The sequence below is a fragment of the Montipora capricornis genome, chromosome 6 (genome assembly GCF_036669925.1).
Source record: "Montipora capricornis isolate CH-2021 chromosome 6, ASM3666992v2, whole genome shotgun sequence".
Lineage (NCBI taxonomy): Eukaryota > Metazoa > Cnidaria > Anthozoa > Scleractinia > Acroporidae > Montipora > Montipora capricornis.
Genome location: NC_090888.1, coordinates 69,949,521 through 69,967,020, shown reverse-complemented (window position 1 = coordinate 69,967,020; position 17,500 = coordinate 69,949,521). Strand labels below are relative to the sequence as shown.

The 17,500-nt window shown below is 38.0% G+C and overlaps 2 protein-coding genes across 2 annotated transcripts in view; both read right to left on the bottom strand.

Moving 5' to 3' along the window:
• The window catches only part of LOC138050799 (olfactomedin-like protein 2B), an 8,806-nt gene extending 3,003 nt beyond the window's left edge, over positions 1-5,803 (bottom strand). Inside the window, exons 1-2 of the mRNA XM_068897086.1 lie at positions 5,740-5,803; positions 4,540-4,801 (exon numbers count right to left, since the gene is read on the bottom strand). Coding sequence (XP_068753187.1) covers positions 4,540-4,801; positions 5,740-5,803 — 326 coding nt within the window. The remainder of the gene's footprint in view (positions 1-4,539; positions 4,802-5,739) is intronic.
• Positions 5,804-12,840: 7,037 nt separating this feature from the next.
• Positions 12,841-17,500, bottom strand: part of LOC138053352 (noelin-like) — a 13,844-nt gene continuing 9,184 nt past the window's right edge. Inside the window, exons 5-7 of the mRNA XM_068900001.1 lie at positions 16,165-16,429; positions 14,443-14,687; positions 12,841-13,236 (exon numbers count right to left, since the gene is read on the bottom strand). Of these exons, the coding sequence (XP_068756102.1) occupies positions 12,986-13,236; positions 14,443-14,687; positions 16,165-16,429 (761 nt within the window). The 3' untranslated portion in view covers positions 12,841-12,985. The remainder of the gene's footprint in view (positions 13,237-14,442; positions 14,688-16,164; positions 16,430-17,500) is intronic.

The window sequence follows — 17,500 nt, the reverse complement described above, 5'->3', positions numbered from 1 at the left end:
ACACAGATGCTTCACTGTTTCGCGAGTAAACACGCCGCGGTAACTTGATCACGGCGCCCGCTGAATTCGATGTCACTTTTGATTTTGCGATTTACTTGTGCAGCCAAAAGTATAATAACAAATTTGAACGTAGCAAAAATCTCCCATTTTGTTATTCGAGGTTCAAAATTAATGTTTTCATGTCGTAAATTTTGTTGCTGATGGCAAAATATTTTATTCTCGATCGACCGTCCTGAAAACTTTCTTCTGCCCTTCCTAAAGACTGTGTATCAATATTTACTTACTTTTACAGCAATATTTGTTTTGCTTAGTTCGCATTTTTGAGCGTTAAAATATAATTTTCGGTCCTATGCTTCTGTTACAAAGTGGTATATTTTTTAGGTCACCCATCCAGTTACTGCACTACCACACGTACGCAATGCGTGCCTGTTTTTTCTAAAGAGGGCAGGAATTTTTCCTTTGTGACAAATGATTAATAGGCTGGTAGCCAGGTTTTTAACCCTCAGAAAAAAATCTGTTTAATAGTTAAGTTTAATAGTTTAATAATACTTTGTCACGCTAATACAAGTAAAAAAATTACGGAAGATACAAAAAGTGCATGACTGGAGAATAATTGGGGGAAACTAAATTCCCATACAAAGAATGTTCTCCAATATTAAGCATTCTAAAAATTAAAAAGTAAAGTTTAAATGCGGCCCAAAACTAGCCTAATTAAACTGCATTAAATTGCAAACGTTTCCATGTCCGTACTTCTCTCGTTAAATGCCTGCGTGGTTACCAAGCAAACGTTTCGCATCGTTTTCCTGCGCTTTTTTCGCGCAAATTCTATCGTTTTCATTTTAACTGTGGGCTTTAGCAATAAAGACAACTGTTATCACTCACTGGGAATAGGGAGAATGATTAAAAAGCAGCTTTCAATAGGCATTTTCGGAGTTGATTAACCTATTAATGTCGCTGCAAATACACAACATTAGATGGAGCTCTTATTTTTTCCAAAATCATGCTTGAAAGTTGGGGGTGCGGGTTATACACGAGTCTTTACGGTACTAAGATTGACACTAAAATTTATGAGATAAAATTTAAATAATTAAATTACATACTTGTCACTCACGAGTTACACCTGATTTAAAATTGACAAAAGTGATCTAATAGATAGGACTTATAAAACTGCTTAATGTAGGAGCATGCAAAACGTTTGATGGAATACTATTCCAGTCTGTTATGTAGCGATTAAAAAAATGAAAATTTTAAAGTAATTTGTACGTGTCTTCTTAGGTCGTATCTTAAAATTATGGTTCCGACGCGTTTTCGCTACTAAGCTTATGAGGATCTATGTCACAGTGTCCGAAAATAACCTTGTACATCTGCACTAAGCAGATAAACTTCATTCGTAACTCAAGCGAAGGCCATTTCAGGACCTTACGTCTCTCCTTATATTTTTTATCTGATCCGCAAATGACTCAAGTGGCTCTCAGCTGTATCTGTCTATTTGTATCTCTATCTATCTGTATCTGTATCTATCGACTCGTCGTATAAACGTGTGAGCCAAAGGGCCTCGGCTGTTACGACTTCTGGGTAATTCCTTAAATGATCTTGATGACTCCCGACTTGAAACTGCCTGGAACGCTGAACCACCCAACCCAGTCCTTTCTGTTTTCTTAAGCAACCCAGTGTACCCTTACAAAGCGTCTATTTCATCTAAGTAAAGGCTGTTTCGTGGAACGGCACTGTTTGTACTAAAGCTTTATTTAAAACCTATGATCAATGAACTTCTTATTAATTAAGTTTAACACAGGTGTATCCTTCATAGCCACACGCCTTCAGTTCAGGAAAAATGTTTAAATTCATTTCTCTAAACAACAATTATTATTCCGTAACTTTTAAGCTCCATTCATGTCGTCTTTCTCCTCACAAGTCTTTCTTCTCGGTAGAGACTTGTGAGAATAACCCAACAGAAGTTTGAAATACAATGTATTTAACAACTTCAGTACCTTTCAGCTGGTTATCCCTAACCTGCGATCAGGCGTACTTTTCCTTAGACATGGTGGGAAAAGGTACGCCTGATACAATTTCTTAACGAGTCGTCTGCTCGTAGTCCAGAATCTGGACTTTACTCTGATTGGTCGAAAAACAATAGAGCTTTTGGAGCCTCTCTCCGATTGGTTACAGAATTGCAAATCATACTTCTTGTAAATCGGTTAACAGCTGATGAAATTATGGCCGCCAAGAAGGATTTCAACACAAGTGATGTTTAGGCTCTGTTTACAGCTGCTGTTGCTTCGACTTCAGATTTTTTTCAAAAACCTTTAAAGGAAGAGCGGAGAGAATGCATCCGAAGAATGGTTTGAGCAAAAGAAGACATTACAGTTTTACTTCCTACGGGATTTCGCAATAGTGTTATTAATACAGGCCCGAACATTCTAGAAGAAAATGCATCGTTCTTCTTCCATAAACTCGAAAACGTTTGTAGTTGTGGCAAGTCCTTTGGAATATATTCGGAAGCAACAAGTTGTGAATCCAAAAAGAACCGAATAGAACTTTAGGGCAGCCACATTCGGGGAATCTGCCGAGCTTGACAGAGAAATTCGACACTGTTTACGGAATCGCTGAACAATCTGAACACACTTCTAACAAAATGATAGCTGAGTAGCTGCTGCTGAAAAACTAGAATGTCTCAAAGTCCATTTTCCTCATATCTATTTTTATAGCATCTTTTATTCGCATCTCAAATATTCGAGTTTAAATAAAGTTTATTGTACTGTTTATTGCGCCTGATGATGACATGAAGAATTCGGGCTTTTTCTGCCATTTTATCTCGAAATTCTTTGTTCCTTGATGGTTTGAACAGAGAAACTGCACCAACTGTCAAGCAGGATTTGCAGAAATAGCTTTGATTGCAGAAATCAAAGCCAGAGTGCTATTTTGTTTTTGTCGCATCTTTACTTGAATCGCAGCGTGCAGGTAATTTCCGGTAAAATCTGATTGGCTCACATTTATAGCATGACACATGATAACATCACTCTTGACAGGTGGGCGGCAGACGACTCGTTAAGAAATTGTATCAGGCGTACTTTTTAGCGCCCTGTCTCAAGAAAAGTACGCTTGATCGCAGGTTAGGTTATCCCAGGCCGCATTTCAAATTAAGGACGGTGCCTACTATTGTTATTGCGCATACGTTCTGCGCATCTCCAGATACTCGGATTTCCTATCGGCGATGCTTACTAATACAGGGATACTTTTGCGCGGTTTAAAACTATCCGGAGAAAGTAGATCTTAGTAAGTACTCTTGGTATCCAAAAAGAAAATTGGGGGTAACCATGCATTTTTCAGAGATAATTAATCTTCAATTTGAGAAAGAACGCCATACATTGCTTTGTATTTTAAAACTTTTTACAAATATTATTCATGAATTATCTTTGAAAAATGCGTGGTTACCCCCAGTTTTCTTTTTGGATTTCAATAACATTTGTTAAGATCTACATTTCCTGCATAATCACCGGGGCTAAAATATTGTTAATTAGTAGGCACCGTCCTTAAAATAGGTTAGAAAACTTTCAAAATATATATTTAGGGAAAGATCAAGAGATTTGCCATTTTATAATTCAGCTGATTTAACACGTTTGTTCGCTCACCTCTCAGATATATTCAAAGGACACTATATCATCATCTGGAGAGGCAAAACGAAACAAGATGGCAAAGATAATTGGCGTGATAAGTGTGATGTTTTTTCTGCACCATTAATTTCGTTTCCTCAGTTTAAGGTGGCTCAAAAACCAGTTACAACACTTGAAAGAAACGTTCTTATTACAAGGATTGACAGTGCAGGACTTTATCACTTAACAACAATGTTATAGTACCATATCAAACACCAATTATGGCTGAAAAAGATTTGGTCGTTTTTGTGACGTACAAAGTTACCGTGGCAACAGAAAAGCCCTGCAAAAGCACCCCATGTTTCGGCTTTAGTTGCTCATATCTCAAAAACGAACTCGGTGAAATGTAATCAACATGCCAGAATGAAACTTTCTGCAAAGTTAAAAAGGTTATGTGGAGTGGATTTAGAGCTATCTTAAATAATGGAAAATTTAAGGTGGCTCTGAATCCGCTGCACAGACTTTTTTAAAACTTTGCAGAGAGTTTCACCTTGGCCTGCTGATTACTTCTGTGCAATAATAGATTGGGGTCACCCGGTTCGTTTTTCAGATATGAGCAACTAAAGCCAAAATATAGGGTGTTTTTTCAATCCTTTCCTGTTGCCATGGTAACTTTTTACGTCACAAAATTGACTCCATTGCGTTTAGAAATAATTGGTGTTTTATATGGTACCATAACATTGCTGTCACGTAATAAAGTATTGTACTGTCAATCCTTTTAACAATAAGGTCTCTTGAAAGTGTTGAAACTGGTTTGAGCCACTTTAAACAAATGCAATTTGTTTACTTTGCAGCCAAAGACAACATTTTAAAAGATAACAGGCTCAGTTAATCTTGGAATAAGAGAAAACATTACTGATACAAACGGGCTAATCTAGTTGTTTACCTGTTGTAGTAGAGATATTGTCCATATACCACAGCACCTGTTCCATCCCAGTAATGCGGCAGTGTGTACTTCTTACGCACCATTCCTTCTTTAAATTTGTCCATGTTTTTATATTCTTCAAGGTACCTGTCATGAAAACCTTGCATGACAAATATAGTCTCAGCTCCCATGATCCCTAGCGGGTCTTTCATCCATGCTCCATGAGAATCCCTTGTGTTGTGGATCACAGGTTTACCAATCGACTTGATGTTGCTGCAACGGTCTGCAGGAAAGCAAAAGAAAGGAAAAGAAAAACGTTAAATTAGATCATTGTCCCACTAAAAATTAAAGCTTTAGCGTCAATTAAGCGTGGAAGTGACCCCAGCAAGATGGCGGCGCAAACTCAGTTTTCGCGGGGTGATTAAACCAGAACAAACATGAACAAACAGCAAGTAACGTATTTGCTTTCAGAACAGTAAAGTGACTGATCATGAGAACATATCGGAAAGGTTGGATGGACTATGTGGGGTGCGGAATGCGGAGTGTGGAAAACGCGGGGTGTGTGGCAAATGCGTAGTATGTGGAAAATGAGTACAAAGAGTATTAAATGTTTACTGTTTGACGATTTAGTGACAATGATATTCTTAAAAAATTCCACAATTCCTATCCTATCAATTGAGCGATTGCAACACTGATACTAATGCCACGGAATTAATAAATGGCTATTTGTAACATATAATTCTTTGATTAAAAAGCGACCGCCCGTCACAATGAGTTTTGTTCTTTTGTTTTTACATCAAAAGTTGCTTACAGATGATAACAGAAGCCCACTCAATCAATCAATCAATCATGCAAACAATCAATCAATCAATTAATCAAGGCTTCGTATTCAAAGGAAACATTAAACAGACAACATCAAGATTTTCTTGATAGGAATTGATAGGATAGGAATTGTGCAATTTTTTTATATTTCTGTCACTAAATCGTTAAAAAGTAAACATTTAATACTTTTTTCACTCATTTTCAACACACTCCGCATTCTCCACACACTTAACGTTTTCCACACCCTTCGCGTTTTCCACACACCCCGCATTTTCCACACTCCACACCCCGCATAATCAGAAAGTAGTTTCTTGGAATAAAGTACACGCTATGTTGAATTCATCGAGAACCTTGACGGAAAAAAAATTCTTTCAAGTGCCTGTAGAAGGTAAAACAAACCTCTTTGGAGAATGCCAACACTGTTGTCTGCTTTGGCCAAGTCCTGCTTCTTATCAATAATCATCCTGTGCATCTAACAAAGTAAAGAACAGGACAAAGTAATGACCAACAACATTATGCTCTCTTCAATAGTTATTTCTTCCTCTGAAATGATAATAAAAAAACACCGCAGCAGTCTGTAACCAAGGCTTAAAAAAATAATTTCGCAGGAGCATCGACGCCCTGAATTGATTGGTTTATCACAGCCATAGATCCAAGTTTGGTCAGAAATAACACACAAACAGCGATGACAAAGATCAAATATAGCCAAAACGTGGGGCAGGGGCCGGGGCCGGGGCCGGGGCCGGGGCCGGGGCCGGGGCCGGGACCGGGCCCGCCGGACTAAGGTCAAAGCCAAGATCGATCTCCCAGTTTCTGAATCACCGTTTCTCTTTAACAGAAAATTAAGTGTACTTTCCGGTCTTTCATAAACTCTATTTCCAAAACCCCTTTAAGGGGTTCAGTAAGGGGAAAAAAAGGGCTTTCGAAGAACGTTAAAAGGAATGGCATCAGAAAACAGCTGCAGAGGAAGTAGAAATTGCAGAATGTCCTTTTACTTTGATGCTTGTCCGAAGCCAAGCAGGAAGTCAGTGCAACTCTACTGATAGTACTTCATAGCCAATTTCAATTTTCTCTTTACGCAGGCAACATAACATAACGAGAGTGATAATGACGACTTGGCACGCGGTTCCCGGATATAAAGAGGTGCAACGGAGAGGACACCGGAAAGAATACAGTTTTAACGATTTTCAAACTGAATATGCTGCAAGTGCAGCATGCGTTTTAGGGCATTTCTCTCGGGAGCGGGGGAGGGGGGGTGGGGATTAAAGGAAATGATCTCTTATGACTGTTGACGCGGGCAGAATCTGATTTCTCCTTTGCAGGAGTCGAACTAAACACCTCCCTCTTTGCTAGCTCCGTTGTTCTACCGCTGAGCTATACTGGGAGACCTGTCCCGCTATACTGCTAGTCTACGATGGCTAAGATTGCCGAAATGGTGTATTCTCGCAATATTGTCAGGATGTAGAGGTCAAACGTTAACCCCGGTAAATGAAATGAAGAGCAGCATGATGATTTTTCGATTTTTTGATTAACTAAGAGCTTTCAAAAGTTTGTTAACTGATCACTTTCCTTGAGGACGTCAGTTCCATAAGGAATAAACTCCCTGAAAGGACTTCAAGGAGATAAAAATAGAAACTGACGCAGAGGAAGTAAAACTGCAAAACATCCCGTTACACTGATGGATGCCTAACGCCAATCAGTTAACTGATGCGCTCCTGAGCCAAGCAGTACGTGTCACAAGTCGAAGTGAAGCCAAGATCAACCTTCCAGTTTCACTTTTCTTTTTGACGAAATAAAGAAAATGATGATGATTTTTTTCCATCTTTTATTAACTCTTAAGCTTTCAAAAGTTTGCTAATCACTTTCCTTGAGGATGTCCAATGAGGAATAAACCGGCTCCCTTAAGGGATTCAAAGGAGATTAAAATAAGAGACACGGAGTAAGTGAAAACTGCAAAACATCCCGTTACACTAATGCACTTCGTTTAATTTACTAATGACTGAGGGCAAAGCCAAGATCGACCTCTCAGTTCACTTTTCTTTTTTGACGAAAAATTTGCAACTAGCAATGTTTGCCTTCCAATCTTTTATAAAATCTTCTTCCAAAGTTTGTTGTATACTTCCCTCGAAAAGGAATAAACTATTTCGAAGGAATTAAAGTACCTTAAAGAAGGTTAAAAACGAATGACGACCAAAATATATAGATGCAGAGGAAGCACTGAAATATGAGAGAATATCCCTTTGCGCTGACGTTTGGCCGACACCAAACCGGAAGTGATGTTTATGGTTATTTTTAGGACTCACTCGGCTGCGTCTTGTGAGTCCACAACATTTTGTCAACCATGATGACGAATATCGTTGTCGATAAGAGTACAGACAACGCTGAACCACTTTCGATTTGTTAACACTGCAACCTTCGTATTGGACTCCATAACCTCTTTTTGCTCCATAACCTATTTAGGTATTCGTTATTGGTCAATCAGAAACGCGATATTTTTTTGAGTATATAGTAGGAAACGCCTTACAAAATAATGATGTATGGCGTTTTCCATTTTGACGTATCTGTTTTCTTTTCAGAGATATCTGAGTTTTTGTGGTATGCAAATTAGCAAATTAATGACGTCATCAAAGGTTGCACCGGAAGATGGATCACAAAAATTAAGAATATTTCTATTAACATTATTCAAACATGGCATAAGTAAGGTGCAAGATGGTGCCGAGAACGACGTAACCATGGCGACACCTTTGGTTCCAGTCTCTTTCGGTTGTAAATAAAATATCTCAATTTGCTCAAAACACACACAGAGCACATGTTGCAGTAGGTCTCCTAATCATATCTTATTGACAGTGAATGATGTTTGGTTGAGACAAAAAGATGAAGACATCTGTTTTTTCACAAAACTGATATAGAAGCAAACTGTTGCCATGGCAACTGGACAGTGGGTGTTTATTCCGTTTATTGTAGAATTGTGATACATTTTCAATCTGCGCTGCTCGCAGTTAGCGATAGCTAGTCGATGCGAGCAGTGGTTACATGTGTATAAAAGAGAGAACAAGTAGAGAAAGCTACGGTATTCAATTGTGTTTTACAAACAATACATTGTAGAACGAACAGGTATACAAATAACTAGTCTACACAGTATACAGTCAACTAAAATAAGAAAATATCATCTAAAATCAAATTAATACAAGTGCAAATATGAAAAGCCAAAGTACTAATATATTTTTGTCACAAAGACAGATAAATCATTATGGTCATTTTCTTCTGAAAGTCTTTGGATTAGGATGATGTGGATTTTAATTTTAAAATTGTTTTTGGTTAGATGGCAGATTTCACGAGGTAAACTATTCCGAATTTTTTATATAAATGAATGCTTGCTTTAGAAATAAATAAATTAGCAATAGTAGGAGGCGATAAGTTGTTAGATATGTCAACTGATGTTATGTACAGAAAATCGAGTGGAAGAAAACGAGAAGGAAGAATTAAAGTAGGGTACAGCATGAGATTTGTAGTCTCCAAAGTACATCAGGCGGAGGGCACGTTTTTGGAGAATAAGAATTTTGTTTCTATGAGTCTGGTGTTATTTTATGCACTAACAGATGTACATTACTGGGGCCAAGTTTGAAGAGAACCCCTTTAATATTCCTGAGGATTATTCTATATTTTGTGATTTCTTTTCCTTTGGAAACAATGATGGCATCATCAATTTAGACACAAAAACTCTAATATCTCCGGAACAATAGGAGATATTTCAAAAAAGGAAAGACCATCTTTCTTTTCTTCAAAAAGTCTTTCAAATAAGCTTTAGTTATTTGTTATTTCCTAGGCATTTTAACGTAAGCAAATAATATGGAAGAAAGTGATGACGTGGCGGGAAGTCTGCTGATATCAGCAAGTTGGATACATGGAAACATCAATTTAAGGATAGTGAAAGTAAATAATAATGATAATAATAATAATAATAATAATAATATTATTATTATTATTATTATTATCATTATTATTCAAACGTTAAAATACATATTGAAAGTTACAAAAGTAATAAAAAATAAAGTAATTTAAAAATTGCAATTAAAGTAGCATCATATTCTTAATTTATAATTGAAGCATAGCCTATTTACAGAACAGCTTTTGAAACGCTCAGTTTTAACAAAAGGTAACTAATATTTCTTTATTCGAAGCCTTTGAGAAAAGTCCTTTACAATCGGTTAGATAGAATATAACGGATGGTGTTCGTCCTCTCTAATTTTAACATACAGATTTCTGTCAGATTGTTCCAAAAGATCATAAATACTTAAATTGCCTCAGATATAGCGTCTTTTGTGGCATCTCTTTAGAAAGCAATCCATAACAACGAGGTCAGCCTTGCTAGCACCAAAAATCGAGAGTCCATAGGTCAATTTAGAGAGCACAATCGATTCAAAAAGAAGGTCAAGATCTTTCTGCCAATAGTCTTTTTTCCTTAATCCCCTTACTACAAACAGGCATTTGTTAGCCTCGCATAATCTGGCCTTAACGGAAAATTTACAGATGGATTGGAAAGTTACAACTGGTAAAGTTACACGATCATATTGCTTAATGTTAAACATTTCCGGGTATACTGATCAATTATTACATTTCGCTCTATTATTGTTGGTCATATCCATAAACAGTGTAAGCGCTCTCTCAGAGTTGTCCAAACTTTCGTTCACGGTAACCAGTATAGTGGAATCGTCTGCGAACTTAACCATCGATACATCGTCTAGCTTACTGTCGGTTTCCAGATCATCCAAAAACAAATTGAAGAGATGAGGTCCACTCACACTGCCTTTCGTTGCTCCTTTACTGACCATCATCCAATCAAACACCATACCGTTGTATACCAGCCTTTGCTTCCTATCAGACAGGAAACTAATATACCAGTTAACCATATGTGGACTCGGTGGGCTTGCTTTTAGTTTTTTGGCCAATAGATGATGATTAACGTTATCGAAAGCCTTGGAGAAGTCCATGGTGAATAGGCGTACTGCTTTGTTGAACGGATTCTCTAGTGCACTTAGCAATTTCGTGTTGCATCTTAATGAGGGCATTAGTACAGCTTCCACCTGTTCTATAGGCAAATTGGTTGGCACCCAGCCTAAATTCTATATCTCTCTTATGGATGATGTTGTAGACCGTCCTTTCAAAAGCTCGCGCTCTTACCGGAGTCACACTAATTCCTCTAAAGTCCTCACAGTTGGTCGGAAAATAGACTATAGGGAAAGGCGTAACATTCGCTTCGTGACCATTGTTGCGTAGACAAAGACAGGTTCCAAATGGCTTCAACAGGAGGTGTTAAAATATCAGCATACTCTTTCCACACCCAAAAAGGTATTTCATTGGGTCCAGTGGAGGTCTTTCTGATTTTAGATAGAGCATTTAAGACCTGAATTGTCGATACCTGCGGTATTGGAGGCGTTACATGCATGTACTTCCATCAGTGTAGGTTTAATATACCTCTAATCCTTGCATCAATCGCCAAAGAACCTGCTTAGCTGTTCTAGAAATTTATCATCTAAGCTTACAACTGCCTTGTCCTTCCGTCGAGTAAGCTCATCGACGTTTTTCCACCAACCCAAAGAACCCCTCTTCCCTCCAGCTAAAGGTGGAGAAGAATTGATGCAGGAGTCTAACTGCGCAAAGGTCACACAGTGTGTGGTGGGTTTTATAAATTATGACCATATATAAGGCGATGCCACAGGACATAAGCCAAAGAAAATATACTCTTTTGGATGTACGATTCGAATCCTGCAGACTAACGGTTAACGTCACGTTCGTTTGTTACTGCTTTTCGTCGGGAAGGGTTGAGAGGGAATGAATTCTTTTACGTGTTTTGAGTTTTTTTTTAAAAACCAAAGACATAAATATAGGAGAAAAAGTAGGACATTTTCCGCGTGTATTTGTCACCTGTCCTTGTGTGGACCCATTTCCATTAGTAGGGCTAACGCTCCCATGGTTCATATGGGGTAGAAACCTAGCACTTCACATTACACTCTAATCAGTTAAGTCTGTTCAAATATAACTGCTACACGGCCAACGTTTGCAAAAACGTAATCCTTCCTTGTAAGAATATATTAAGTGCGCTCGAATAGAGAACAACACAGAACTATTCGTAATGTATCTTTACCAGCAACAAATCGTAATTCAATCGAGAAGCGTCAATCAGAAAGGTTAACGGGTACATTTTGACCTTAATTGAGATTGTTAGAGGCTTAGGCACAATATATTTGGCAACTATGGGGGCTTGGCTTTTACTTTAACAAAATATGAACACAGCTTATATGCTCAAGCAGAATATTATGAACTTCTGAATCAAATTTCAGCATAGAGTTTAACAAGAACGGTATTAAGTATTTCAAGTTTATGTTTTCAAAACATTTCATGATTTTCAGTTTTTTATTTAACACAGTCACATGAGATGTACTTGTTTTACTAATACAAAAAAACACCATTTCCAAAACTTTTTTTGTGATGGCTCCTTTTTATTTGTTTTGCAAAAACTAGTAGAACAAAACATCAACGAGGAGATTTTAAAAGAGAGAAAAATCACAATCATGATTTGAGTTGGTGACCTTACTGCTAAGTTATCCATGGAACTTTAAAGTCATTTTGCGACAACAGTTTCAGAAAACGGAAAGAAATTTTCTAAAGTTTAAAACGCATAGTACAAACAAGAGTGGGCGGAGAAAATGGTAAATGACATAAACCTGGAAATGTAAGATAGGTCTGCCATTTTTTCGTGTGCCGCTCAATATATGGCCCTGCTCGCGCTAATGCGTACGGCCCTCATACGGGCATTTTCCCAAAAGTTTTATAATGAAAGGGCGCACGGGGGCGTACGGGCCATATGATAAATACGATATACCAAAGAGTTGTAGACATGTTATTTCAATGATAATTTCAATTTCTTCTATTCCTTGCGTGCGCTTTAAAGTTGATTGTGGTTCCCCTGTGGTTGCGAAAGCGCAATAAAAAGTTTCCTTCTGCAGGTACCGGAGCAGGGATTGCGTAAAACGAGTGACAGAAAACAAAACAACTCCAAATAATGAGTTACCCCAATTGACCAAAAATACAATGCTTTCCGTTACTTGCAGAAAGACCTGATAAAGGAGCCGAACAATTTTTCAGCAGTTTTGGATTTACTCCAAAAAACAACGGCAACAAAAAGAAGGAAAACTACAAAAAAATATATTAATATTTTAATTAAGGCAGTTAGAAGTTACTCCTTTTAAATTTTGTTTTCAAGCCTGAAATGACCACCACACCTTTTGAAATTTTTGCACAAAAAGTATGATATAAATACCTCCCACATGCTACAAAGAAAAAAAAATACTACCTAGAATAGTCTTTTGTTAAAGCAAACCTTGTAAAAAGTCCGCAAAGAAATTTGTACAGTGGGGAAGCTGTATAGTGTTACCAATTACGTAAGTGAAAATTCATCACAGATTTATGATCGTGCGGCCTACAAAATTTCTAAAGGGCAATTTTAAAGCTATTTTAATATATATAAGATATGCGATGTTTACAATCTTTCATTTGTTATGAAACGAAGAAAAGATCTAGAGTCTCTAGTTTCAGCAGCACACATTTTTCCCATCACCAACAGATCGACTCAGTTGATTACTCTTTAATGTTCCCCAAAAGTAATGGGATAAGTGACTTGATATCTGCCATCCCAAGCATACAGCACTTTCTCTCTTGGATTGTAATCCACCATGAAGTTATGACTATACTGGTTGGTGAACTTTATATTGGGGTTCCACTGTCTTCCCGTCTTCGTGTCGTACGCGAAGTTGATTGAGGTGGATCTGGTGTAGCTGTCAAGGGTGTAGATCACTCCACAAGCAACAAAAGCATTCCCCATCAAAGTGATAGGTTCTAAAATATACAAGAGAAAACGTATTAGTGAAATTTCGCTACTTTATAGACCCTATACAGTGTCACCAACTCACGACAGTACACTGTAAAACCTCGTTGGATCGTTTTAGGGCCGTCTTGCGATACAACGTATAATACTCACTCGCTTCTTAAACTCTGGTGATGTCATTGATCAAGATAAAAATTGCCGAAAGAAAAAGCCCAGCTTAATTAAAGGAGGCTAAATTTGCAGTTACTCGATTACGAAAAGTCGCGCAAAAATACTATCTGAAATAGCTGATTCTTGACACGTGTGCTTTAAAGTAATTCCCTACTAGCAAAAGTCTCTTTTCTTTTTGTGTTCGCTCGGCTGACGACTGCGGGAAAAGCGACCTCTGCCATGGGTCGAAACTCACTGTGTTGAGCATGCGCGGCAGTTTCTTAGCGACCGAATCCTCACGCGATATTCATGTTGTGTGGGCTCACCTTACAATGGTGGAATTACTGTAAATGAAACACGGGCACGGGACACAGCGGGCTTAATCAAAGCCAGCAAACATATCATGGGCCATGCGGTTTGAAGAGTGCCGTCCAAGGTAGTGGACGGCGGTTGGATCACAAAGAGTTTCGACCCATGGCAGAGGTTTCTTTTCCCACACTTGCCAGCCAACCCTTCGAGCAGAGCTTCTCTAAAACTCAACAGAGGGCGAGCAAGAGAGGCTCTGCAGAAATCGTGTCAAGTCTTTTAAGTTGCCGCAGCCCAAGTTTCTGGGCTAATCACTCCGGTCACTGACCGGTTTAGGCAGCGCGCGCATCACATTTTTGACAAGACGAAGGTCACAATCGAGCCTTCATGCACTACGAATATCAATATGGCATCTAGAAGTGCGATCGAGACTTGGCCTGGGTTTAAAACTGTCTCCAAGCAACGGTTTGCTCATACTCAACAAAGACTCAAAATGATTTCTGCAGAGTCCTTTCTTTCTCGTCGAGTTAAAATATTAAAGGCTCTGTTGGCGGGGTGTCGTCAGCCAAGCGAACACACAAAGAATACCTCTGCTACCAGAGAATTTAAGTAAGTGCTTTATTAACCCACGTTCCTCATCGGATCCAGAAAGCCACTTGTGGACACGTAAAGCAAATATCAAAAAGCATGATCTTATATGTTAAATCCGCAGCTTTTAACGCATTCTCACAATACTGGTTTCATAAAGAAGGAGTTTATACCTGTATTAGGGTAAAAAGAGTGGGTAATGGTGTTTTTCACGATATTGATTTTACGGGCCATCAACCTTTTAGATCCGGTATTTCCACATAACACCCACAACCCCTGCTCATCAACTGCCAGGTCCATTCCATTGTATCCACCCGACTGGTATTGGTTACTTCTCGGTGCGCAATTGCTCACGCTTATTTGAGCCTCTAATCTCTCTGATCGCAGATTGTACTTCACAATTTGGTTGGAATTTTCTCTGGAATATTAAAGGAAAGTATAAGGCGGAGTATGCCAGTAAAGAAAACACCATTGTTTGAATGGAGACAAAGAGTTAAAACATTGACAAATTGCTAGAATAGGCAAAATGGGTTCTTTCCCTAGTTAATCTGTTTCGTGTAACGGAACTGTTTGTACTATAGCTTTAACAGCTATGATCAATGAAAATTTTCTACTATCATGAATTAACTGTAAAACAGTTGTTCATGTATCACAGAAACACGTCTTTTCAAGAAAAACGTTTAAATTCATTTTTCTAAAGAACAATGACTGAAATAAAATTCTTATATCGTGAGTGTTTTTATTATATCTTCAACTGTTTTAAGCACGATTCGTGCGAGTTGAATCGTCTTTATGCGCCGACAACGAAGTCTAATTCTCTAGACGTCACCTCACAAATTTTCGTTACGATGGTTGAAACTTGGTTCAATTGGACCAAATTAATCGTGTTTCACTCTTCACAGACACAACACCATTGAAACTAACCGCCATAATTTCTTATAGGTCCGACAAAGTATTTTAACAGAGGTTTCAAATAGGGTATTTGACAAACGACGTCATTTAGAAAATAGTAATAAGGGTGGTATTATTCTTGTTTTTTTTTCTTTTCTTTTTTTGCTTCTATTATTTGATTAGGACAATCGTTCGTGAGACATACTCAATATAACTTAAGGGGTATTTTTTAACTGTTCTCGCTTTAAATTTCTAATAGCCTCTAAACATTCCTTTTATGGCAGTTCCTTAAAGTTTGCAAGAGGTACCTCTTATGCTAACCGAGTTGGAGACCCGTACTGTAAGTTACGGACCGAGTTTCCCCCGTTGATTTATGGCCCAAGCGCGCCTGGACGCGAAAAAGCGTAAGTGAAAAAAGTGTTTGAATGGACGCAAAGCTCGAAGAAACATATGCAAGTGTATTTCGCTGGCTTGGTGTTACATGAAACGGAGAGCGACACAAGCTTGACAAGTCGTGATCAGCTGCATTAAGTACATATAATTGCCGTAATACTACGGGGAAAATAATTGCTTTGATTCCGGTGTCAGAATAGTTTATCAGTTGATGCTACTGTTGTACACAGTTGAGGAGGCCATAATATAAAAATAAAGTGAACCACGTCGAACGCTCGACATAATATCCCAACTAACGTTTGATATAAATAATAACTTCAGTGCTGGTGATCACAGGCTGGTTTCAGATTGGATTTGACTAAACGCCGCATTTTAAATTCAAAAAGGCCAGAAAACGTTTTCTACGTTTTTTCCTTTGGTTTTCAAAATTTTCAAGGAAAGATCGGGGATTTACCATTTTGCAGTTGATTAAGCACAAAAACGAAGCAAAGATGAATAACGTGTGTTTTTGTTAACATCGTTCTTTCTACATCACTGAATTTTTTCTAAGTTTAAATTGATTCTCGTACTTCGCAGACAAAGTTAACAAATAGGCCAGTCTAGATGTTTACCTGTTGGAGAAGAGATATGGTCCATACACCACAGCACCTGTTCCGTCCCAGTCGTAAGGCAGTGTGTACTTCTTACGCGCCAGTCCTGCTTTTAACATGTTCATGTTTTCGTATTCTTCAAGCTCCCTTCTGTCATGGTAACCGTCCATCACAAAGATAGTCTCAGTTCCCATGATTCCTAGCGGGTCTTTCATCCAGGCTCCTACCCAGTCCCTTGCGTTGTGGATCACTGGTTTACCAATCGACTTGATGTTGGTGCAACTGTCTGCCGCAGGAAAGCAAAAGAAGAAAAAAAACCTTAAACTGAATAATCAATCCACAAGAAAGTCAATGGAACTTGAAAAATTCAATGTTATCATGTAAACTTGAACGCATCGTGCACTACAAAAACCGACTGCGCATGCGCAGGGATACCTCCAATTGCCTTTATAACAAGCCCGACTAAAAAGTGGGCAGTTTTCAATAGACTTTGGCGTATTGGTCGATCTATAAAGGCAACATAATGATTTGTGAAATAAAATGCATGCCGATCACATCTTCACAGCATGTTCTATTTCAGGGCTGAGAAATTTCTATGTATATAAATCGAGTTGTAAAAACTTCACAAGAAAAGCTAACAAAGCTTCTATTTTCAATTTGATGTGATGTCCTTTCCGATGTTCTTTATGCAGTTAGAAGAGATTTTGTCAAAAGAAGCCAACAGAGAGTTTAAGAGATCTCAAAGTCAATTTTCTATGCATTTCTGGATTAATCATAAAAATTACACTCTCCTCGGTTGTGATTCGTTTAAAAAACTTTTATTTTCCACTAATTCACTTGCCAAGTTTTTAGCGCACAGCTTGTTATCGGACAATTCAATAAAAATGTTTGGTTTAAATCAACCAATCACAACCTTGGTTTCAATCATCTATCACATTTCTCAAATTTCAATTTTGTTTTCTTTTTTGAGTTGAGTGTTGTATTTCGTCAGCAAAATTTCGGCATTCGATTATGTTCCACAAAGTGATCTTTTAGTCGCTTTTTGGCTAGCTTCTTTCTTTTTAACTAACGATGTTTTTGAGCGCATTTTGTTTTTCAAAGGTGTTCCTTTTCTTGGTTCTGGAACGGTCCCCTCTTGAAAAGCGAGAACAGATTGTTCCTCTTTTTTGTGTTCTTTTTGATGAAATCGGAACATGCGTTCATACTACTTGGGAAAGAAATGGTCCTTCATTGCTAAAGCGGAACAAATTGGTCCTTAATGGATGATTTGGGAACTATTGTTCCTAAAAATATGTTCCTTTTGATAACATGGGAACTTGCTTTTATAAAGATACGGAACAAAATGGTCCTTTATTGT